The sequence below is a fragment of the Ahaetulla prasina genome, unplaced genomic scaffold (assembly GCF_028640845.1).
Source record: "Ahaetulla prasina isolate Xishuangbanna unplaced genomic scaffold, ASM2864084v1 Contig221, whole genome shotgun sequence".
Classification (NCBI taxonomy): domain Eukaryota; kingdom Metazoa; phylum Chordata; class Lepidosauria; order Squamata; family Colubridae; genus Ahaetulla; species Ahaetulla prasina.
Window position 1 is genome coordinate 2,540 of NW_026681978.1, and position 9,280 is coordinate 11,819.

A 9,280-nucleotide genomic window follows, 5' to 3' on the forward strand; every position below is an offset into this window, starting at 1 on the left:
CTGTAAAATCGGAGGGAGTCACATGGTGCTTTGCTTAACGGCTGTCATGACAGAAATGGCAGGCTCAGTTATGGTCATAAGTAGTTAAAAACGAAGTTTTTCCTCTCCCACCGCAATATTGTATAAAATCGCACAATGGCAGCCATCTAAGATGCTTGATTTCTGCCCAAGACAATTCCTTGACCCAGGTAGTCCTCAATAGAATAGAATAGAATAGAATTTTATTGGCCAAGTGTGATTGGACACACAAGGAATTTGTCTTGGTGCATATGCTCTCAGTGTACATAAAAGAAAAGATACGTTCATCAAGCTACAACATTTACAACACAATTGATGGTCAATATATCAATATAAATCATAAGGATTGCCAGCAACAAAGTTATAGTCATACAGTCATAAGTGGAAAGAGATTGGTGATGGGAACTATGAAACGATTAATAGTAGTGCAGATTCAGTAAATAGTCTGACAGTGTTGAGGGAATTATTTGTTTAGCAGAGTGATGGCCTTCGGGAAAAACTGTTCTTGTGTCTAGTTGTTCTGGTGTGCAGTGCTCTATAGCGTCGTTTTGAGGGTAGGAGTTGAAACAAAATTGTCATTGCTAAGTGAGACATTTGTTAAGTGAATTTTGCCCCGTTTTATGATCTATCTTGTCTGAGTTGCTTAAGTGCAGTTGTAAGTTAGTGACATGACACGGTTGTGAAGTGAATCTGCCTTCCCCATTGACTTTGGTCAATGTTGGTCAACAGGTCACAAAAGATTATTGTCAGGTCTGGAAACCATACTAGACTTTAGGGTTCCAGACGCTGCCACATTTTTCCCCTGAGGGGAAGAAGGGGGGCTGAAGGGTATGGTAACATTCTTCAAGCGGTCAAGGTCGAATGGTGTTCACATCTGCAGGAAGAGTGGCAAGAAGATATTCGAATGAACTGGGAGAACGTGGGACCATGTGACCAGCAAAGGTCAGATGGACTCTTGGGGTTTGTATAACTGGGAAAAGAATCCGGAAATTCAGTTTTGGAATTTCACTCATCGTGTGCCAGTTTCCTCATGCTAGTAAAGAACTCTGAAAAACAATGGCTTTTTTTATGCAGAAGAGGTTTTTCTGGAACCTTGACATTATTCCAAAACTGAATTTCCGGATTCTTTTCCCAGTTACACAAACCCCAACACCATAAACACCATAATTTTTTTCATCATCCATAATCTGACGGATGTATTGATTTATGTGGGCCATCAACTTGGTGTTGACTCTTAGCAACCACATAAATCAATAAAGAAACGACGCAAGATGAGATGGCAAAAATCTCAGCCTTTTTGAAAGACAGTACACAAGAAAGATACTTAAAACGAATGGAAAAAATGGATTGACCATATTCAAAGCAGATATCAGACTAAGAGTTATCAGACTGCCTTTGAATGATTAGGATGTATTATTTCTGATTGTTTTGGGGGAGGTTAGGAATTGATGAGAATTGTAGGAGTATAATTGAGTTAGGAGGAAAAATTTTTAGCATATGTTTGTTTTATTTTTAACTATACCTTGTGTTTGTTCCGGGAAGTCGAATTGTGAAGGGGAAAAGCAAACTTTTCAATTAAAAAGAAAAAGCGATGCAAGATGTTCTAGTTCCGTGATGGCGAACCCATGGCACGTGTACTACATGCGGATATCAGCGGGCACGTGAGCTGAGCTCGCGCCAGCTGAGCGCCCAGAAACAGACTGTGGGAGAAACAGACTCAGACTCAATCCATCCAAGGAGTGGCTGTGGATGCCACCCGGTACAGTCAGCTGCAACGCGCTGTCTGTTGAGGGCGAGTCACTGGCCCCAACAGAGAGGTCACAACTTGGGCGTTCTCCTGGATGGACGGCTGTCGTTTGAAGATCATCTGGCGGCCGTCTCCAGGAGAGCCTTTACCAGGTTCGCCTGGTTGCCAGTTGCCCCTTTCTGGACGGGATGCCTTATGCACGGTCACTCATGCTCGTCACTTCTCGTCTGGATTATTGCAATGCTCTCTACATGGGGCTACCCCTGAAGTGCACTCGGAGACTCCAGTTAATCCAGAATGCAGCTGCGCGGGTGATTGAGGGAGCTCCATGTTGCTCCCGGGTAACACCACTCCTGTGCAGTCTGCACTGGCTACCTGTGGTCTTTCGGGTGCGCTTCAAGGTGCTGGTAACCACCTTTAAAGTGCTCCATGGCTTAGGGCCGGGTGACGGGACCGCCTGCTGTTACCTTATGCCTCCCACCGACCCGTGCGGCTCTCACAGAGAGGGTCTTCTCAGTGCCGTCCGCCAAGCAATGCGGCTGGCGGCCCCAGGAAGGGCCTTCTCTGTTGGAGCACCTACCCTCTGGAACGAACTTCCCCGGTTTGCGCCAACTATCTGACCTTGGACCTTTAGCGGGAATTAAAAACTTATTTATTTATCCAAGCGGGACTGGCTTGATTTTTAAATTTTTAAATTTTAATTTTTTGTAATTTTATATGGGGTATTTTAGGTTGGGTCAATTGACGGTTTTAATTTGGCCATTATTGAATATGTATTTTAATTGATATTTTAATTTTGTATATTTAATTGTTTTAACTTTGGCTGTACACCGCCCTGAGTCCTTCGGGAGAAGGGCGGTATAAAAATTTAAATAAATAAATATTTGTAAGCTTAGAAAATTTATCTCCGTGGTGGCTAAGAATCCACAGTGACTTCGTGGCACAAAAACCAAATAATAGATCCGACCAGCCTCCTTTCCACTCCTCGTCTTCTGTTCCATTTGCTGCACATCCCCTGGCCAATAGGACAAATGGCTGCCCAATCTCTTCTTAAAAACCTCCAGTAATGGAACACCCACTTTGGTTGGTTGATTTATTTGATTTTTATCTCATCTTTATATTTACTCGTACTTCCTATTTCTGGTAAAACCATCACCCTGTAAGGTGGATCAGTTCTACCAATAGATTAGGACACGGGGGGGGGGGGACCCATCCTTTACAGTACCTAGCTTTCGAGAGGCCCCCAGGCAGACTTGATGGATCCTTGGAAGATTCACCGTCATTTCCTCAAAGCAATCCTGACCCTGAAAGAGCAAACAAAGGATCAGCCCATCAGTTCGAAGGAACCCATGATATAGAAACAAAAATATGGACAATTTGAAAACGTTACAATCCTGTTTTTATTAACACTGGGAAAGTAAATTGAAGCAGGCAGATGCCACCTAGCCAAGTTAAACTGAACTAGGAGACTCAGGCCAAGTTAGGGTTTAAATGGGAGACCACAAGGAAATCTCTACATAGGAAATTTGAAACAAAAATCATCCAGAAAATGATGGCCAATAAATAAATTATAATACAGGTAGTCCTTGACTTACAATCATTCGTTTAGTGACCATTTGAAGTTACAACGGGACTGAAATTGCCGTGACTTACGATCGTTTTTCACACTTACAACTTTTGCAGCAATCCCCGTGGTCATGTGATCAACACTCAAAACACTTGGCAACTGGCATGTACTTATGATGGTTGCAGTGTCCTGGGGTCACGGGACCCCCCCCCCTTTTGCGACCTTCTGAGAAGCAGTCAGTGGGGAAGCCAGATCTCTTTTACAACCGTTTTGCTAATTTTAACAGCAGCAGTGATTCGCTTAACGACACTGGCAGGAAAGGTCGCAAAATGGGGCAACACTCACTTAAGCCACTGCCTTGCTCAGCAATAGAAATGCTAAATTCGAGTGTGGTTGTAAGTCGAAGACTACATGTATTGTTGTCAAAAATGCCCTCGAAGCCACCGGGATTCAGAATTATTCATTTACTGAATTCATATTGCCGCCTATTCGGCCATGGTGACTCAAGGTGGCTTACAGAATTAAGGACCACATTTAAAACAATAAAAACAAAAAGAATCAAATAAATTAATATAGTACAATATAACAAAATCACCCCCATCTCCACCCACCGCCCGGTGACAGCAGATCACACGAGCCATTTAATGGGCTCCATCCCACTCTGGGTTCCCCAAGCCTGGTAGTAGAACCAGGTCTTCAGTGCTGTTCTGTCCCCCTCGCCTCAGTCCGAGCGATGACTTAATTAACCGACAACTATCAGCTCTGGCAGCAAACTAGCGAGCGTCTGCCAAGTGTCTCTGTTATCTCTCTTGATGCCAATGAGTCAACCAGGAACAAACAGTACTTCAGCTCTAGTTAAGCAGTTGATTTGCTTGCCATGAAGTGGTATAGCAGCCCTTGCTGCTTTTATATCCTGTGTGGTGTGGCTCCATGACTCAGCACTTCCTAGGCCTGCCCCACCCCTGCTTCTGTTGTTCCCGCCTCTCCTGCCTACGAAACCTAGGGTCCAGCCAGGCCTGATTGCCATCAGACGGGTCTGGAGGCGTGGCCTGGGGGGAGAAAGACTCAGGGGATGGAGGTCTCATTATCTCCTCCACCTGGCCTGCCTCTGGCTCCTGGAGCTGAGCTAGGGAAGCCGGTGCTCCAGAGGTAAGTCCTGATGACCCTTCCCCCTCACTTTCCAAGTCACTTTCTGGCAGGGGGCCCGGCTCGTGGGGGCGCAGACACAACAAGTGCCTTCCGGAAGAGTACTAGAGCAGGGGCCCTTCTAATCTCTGAGGGAATGATGTTCCAGAGAGAGGGAGCCACCACGGAGAAGGCACTTCTTCAGGGTCCCACCAGGTGTATCTCTCTCGGGGACGGGACCTGCAACATTCCCTGCCTCCCCATTCTGTTGGGTCAGGTAGATGTGACCGGCAAGAGACGGTCCCTCAGATAACCTGTTTCCAAGCCATTTAAAAACACGACCTTCAAATGTGCAAAGCTGCCCTGAATCCAACTGCTAACAGCGTGATGGATGAAATTCATATTAAAGTATTGCTATTCATGCAAAGCCTAGTTCAAATATGTTCTTATTGGCTGTTATAATGAGAGCGTTTGGGTCAAAAAGTTAAAACTTTTTCTGGGAATTACAGATTATGAAATCAGCTCTTCCTTATTAACCATAATGCCCTTGAGATCAGGGGTAGTATTCACTTACCTTCGCTACTGGTTTACAAATGTCAGCGCGCACATGCGCAGAGCGTCAAAAACAGGATGTGATTATGCCCAAGCGGGTAGGTGCAACATCCCGCAACTGTCGCCAGTTCGTGCAAACCAGATAGAACTAGCTGAATACCACCACTGCTTGAGATGTATTGCACTACAATTCTCATCAGCTACAGCCAACAGTGGCCATCCCCAGCTAAGCGGGGCATTGATGGGAGTTGTAGTCCGAGCTATCCAAAAAGCACCCGTTCACAACAGTTCCTCGGGAAGCAAAATCGTAAAGATTTAAAAAAAGATCAAACTTTTCTGCCCACCTTTTCCAAGCTAAGGGCTCCATTTGTTCTATTAACATCTCTGAAAAACGGGAGTAGCCAGGATGAAACCTAAATCTGACATCATTTTGCATACAATTCGAATTCAATTAAATACATGCACCATCTTGTATTTATTTATTTACAGATTCCCACCGACGATTTGCTAGACCAGTATTTCTCCGCCTGGGCAATTCTAAGATGTGTGGATTTCAACTCCCAGAATTCCTTATGGCTGGCTGGGGAATTCTGGGAGTTGAAGTGAAAAAAAGATTTAGACTCTAGACTGCATAGGGGTCGATTACAGTACTTTGTGCACTAGAAGGGGTACCCGCTTTCTGAGGCCACTTGGGTCAAGAGTTGGGATGTGAAGGCCGATAGGTTACTTAAGCGGTTTCTGTTGTGGTCCGCCAGCAGCCTGCGGAGTCGGGCAGCGATGAGGCTGAGGTGAGGCCAGGGCCATCGGGGAGTGAGGTGCAGAGCCTCCAGAGACTGATAGTAGTGAGGCAGAGGAACAGGAGGAGCCTGTTCCTAATGCATGCATGAGAAGAGCTGCCAGAAGGCAAGAGCAGCTCAAGCAAAGAGGACGACTCGGGAGTAGGGCCAAGAGATGATTGGCCCCTCCCATAAGGCTTAAAACAGACCAGCAACGGTGTTTGGGCTTTGTTGGAAAACAACGTTGATAGCTTCAGCTTCTTTCATTTATTTTGTATTGGTGTCTTCTGAACGTTTGCCAAGGCCGGCCTTTGGCAGTTTGCCTAATTGGACCAAGATTTGCGATAGGACTGTGTTGGGAGGAATTTGTTTTAATTTGAGTTGAATGACACTGGGAATTGAAGTAATTCTCAGCTGTTCGAATAAAGTTTGTTTTTTCACGGACTTAGTTTCCTACTACCTACTTGGGCCTGGGTCACAACAGTTTCATGACATCTATCCCCAGAAGCCCAAGGGGCTGCCTGGGGGAGAAGGGGGGGGATTAGGTTGAATTGTGACTAACCTCTCTGTGGTTTCTTCGTTCTGTAGGAGGTCCTTTTCAGTTAAGGAGGGGCCACCTGTCAACCCTGAAGCTGACCTGAGGCCATTTTGAGGCTTCAGGGTTGCCACAACTGGGACTAAGGGATAGGGACGGGGAAGTAGAGATAGTTGGGGGTTTGTAGTCAAAACAAAACACTTTCCCTTGGGAACCAAGGACGTTCCAGCAGATGCTTGGAAGAAGGGGACTGAGGTCACCTAGCAACTGGACTGTATCCTGATTGGATCATGTGAGCAATCATTTTGAGAAAGTGAAAAACGTCTACTTTCAATTAGGTGAAAACCTCAGGAACGTTTAGAGTCCGTTTTTACCAGCCGGTGCCAATATGGCATATCCAATAAAGTTATTCTTTGAGGAATCTACCTGCCTCAGAGTTTTGCTTGCTGTGGGTATGTTACTTGGAACCCTGACATTGAAGTCCACCTGGCCAAAGCTGAGAACAACCAGCTAGACTGTCAGTTTGGTGTAGTACCCTGAGCTATAAATGAAGAGATCCTGAGTTCTAATCCTGTCTTGGGTATGAAGCCAGCTGCACATCCGGGGGGGGGGGGAGGGGGGAGTCACTCTTAGCCCAGAAAACAGGCAAGGAAAAGTCACTTCCAAAAATCTAGCCAAGAAAACTACAGGGAATTGTCTGTGAGGTCGCCAGGAGTGAAGATTGACTAAAAGACATCAAAAATATATCAAATTGCTAAGCATTTTTGATGGGCTTCTGGGGGCTATCCTCAGCTTTTGCGGGGGGGCACTCACAATGCCCCTGGCTCAGGGCACAGTTCAATGTTCCTTAAACAATTCATTATAACTACAGGAAATCGACATAAGCTCTATAGGCCAGGGGTCTCGAACCTTGGTAACTTTAAAACTTGTGGACTTCAACTCCCAGAATTCCTCAGCCAACTCTGGGAGTTGAAGTCCACAAGCCTTAAAGTTGCCAAGGTTGGAGACCCCTGCTATAGGCCAATCCACCAAGACATGATGGGAAATAGAAGACAGGGCCAACGCTCACCAATTGGGCCTCCTTCTGCCTTAGGAGAAAGCCCTCAGCAAGGGCCACCGCCTGGGCACAACTCTCTGGTCCCCGGTCCCTGACGCAGCCTTGGATCTCCGGAGGCAGAATGACCAGGAACTGCTCCAGCACCAGGGTCTCCAGGATCTGCTCCTTGGTGTGCCTCTCCGGCTTCAGCCACCGGTGGCAGAGTTCCCGGAGACGGCTGCAGACTTCACGGGGTCCTTCAGCATCCTGGTAGCAAAAATGCCGGAACATCTGCCTCTGGGCCTCCGCGGTCCCCAACTCTTCCTCGCAGACTTCCTCCTTCACTTTCCAGCCAAAGACTTGCGGAGTCGTCCCGCCAGTGGGTTGGAGCCGTTTGGAGTCGCTGAAAGCCACCAGCTCTGGCAACGGAGGCGAGCCCCAACCGGGATGCGGGGCCTGCACCATCTTCAAGAAATCTTCCCAGCGCTGGGCCAGGCCCTCGTCCGGTTCCTGCTTGATCTGCAGCGGGGACCCCCGTCTCGGTATTTCCGTGGGGCCACCGGCCTGGACGACGCAGGATTCCTTCTGGACTCGCTCGGCCAGCTTGGCACAAGCCTTTTCCTTCTCCTCCATTTTGACTCTCTTTCCTTGAGCAACCTGGGCTGGGAGGTGCCCCCTTTTCTTTCCGGATCGCTTTTCTGGAGGCCATGGGAGGGGTTCTTATCCCATCTCAGGCCCAAACTGGGGTTCCTCTTCCTTGATGTCCACCAGGGATAGTGGAGGACCAACTTTCCCAAGACTCGCACAGATGCTGCCAGTGGGATACAGCCTTCTCCCTAGATGTCGAAGAAAATAAGAGAATAAATCAATGATAGTTTAAATCATTGTTTCTCAACCTTGGCCACTTGAAGACCCTGTGGACTTCAAGTGACCAAGGTTGAGAAACAATAGTCAACAAACTATAGTTCTGTAAACTATTTGTCTAGGTGGCTCAGCGGCTAACACACTGAGCTTGTCAATCAGAAAGATCGGAGGTTCGAATCCCTAGTATAGGTCTCCTGCGTGAGCAGGGGGTTGGGCTAGATGACCTGCAAGGCCCCTTCCAGCTCTTGTTCCTGTTACCCATCTATATCAGATCAGCATCTTCTGCAAACATCCCCAATTTTGCTCGGCTCCGAGCAACTCCAAAATATTTGGCTGAAAACACCACTCTCCCCTCTTTAGCACCACCCTCCCCCAGAGCAGGGGGCTTCACCAGCGGGATGGGATTCCAGCCCCCCCATCCTCCCCAGCCGGCTGAGCACCACGGGATCGGGGATCCAACCCTTTCCCGATGACCGGTTGGAACCAGGCCAGCCCTTTTGCAAGCCTTTCTCCGGCGGGGGGGCGGGGGGGCTGAGCTTGGCCCACCTGCTATGGGGTGGGTGGGGAAACGCTTTGCAAGGTCTCCCCCAACAAAAAAAAAAGGGCTTTTGGTCGACGCGTTCTCAGCCCCGCGCAGCAATCTTGCATCCCCGTTTCTGCGTTTTTGGGGGGGTCTCGGGGGTTCACTCACTTGGGCAGCGGGGCGTCTTGCAGCCCTCAATGCCTCCGCCGGCTCCTTCGCCCCCGCGCAATTGTAAGAAGCAGCGCCTCTGCAAAGGAGCTGCGGGAATGGAGGGTGAAGGCGGAAAAGGGAGGGAGGGGGGCTGCTCCTTGCCAGGGACCCCCCCCTACACACACACACATACACAGCCACCAAGAGCAGGGATGGCCGCTCTAGCAGACGGCCACTCTATCGGATTAACCCTTCGGGTGGGTCCCCGCAGCGCTGCAAAGCCCTCCAGGGGCTGGTGCAACCTGGAGGGGTTGGGAGTTGCAACGCCTAGGGAAGGGTCGTGGGGAAGGGGCTGAAGGAAAAAGGAGGGGAGACCCAAGGGGCAGA

At 48.3% G+C, this 9,280-nt stretch overlaps 1 protein-coding gene across 1 annotated transcript; it reads right to left on the reverse strand.

Moving 5' to 3' along the window:
• Positions 1-2,892: 2,892 nt before the first annotated feature.
• LOC131187301 (zinc finger and SCAN domain-containing protein 31-like) lies at positions 2,893-7,822 on the reverse strand. Its single transcript, XM_058161563.1, has 2 exons — positions 7,390-7,822; positions 2,893-3,069 (listed from the first exon to the last, which is right to left on the reverse strand). The coding sequence occupies exons 1-2, from the start codon at positions 7,819-7,821 to the stop codon at positions 2,941-2,943; spliced, it is 561 nt and encodes a 186-aa protein (XP_058017546.1). The 5' UTR covers position 7,822; the 3' UTR covers positions 2,893-2,940.
• Between the last annotated feature and the right edge of the window lie 1,458 nt (positions 7,823-9,280).

Excerpts from the sequence above, each read along its gene's own strand:
- LOC131187301 (XM_058161563.1), bottom strand. The coding sequence starts at position 7,821 with ATGGTGCAGGCCCCGCATCCCGGTTGGGGCTCGCCTCCGTTGCCAGAG. Across the intron at positions 3,070-7,389 it reads GGCAGAAGGAGGCCCAATTG|GGTCAGGATTGCTTTGAGGA; the intron begins GTGAGCGTTGGC and ends TTGCTCTTTCAG.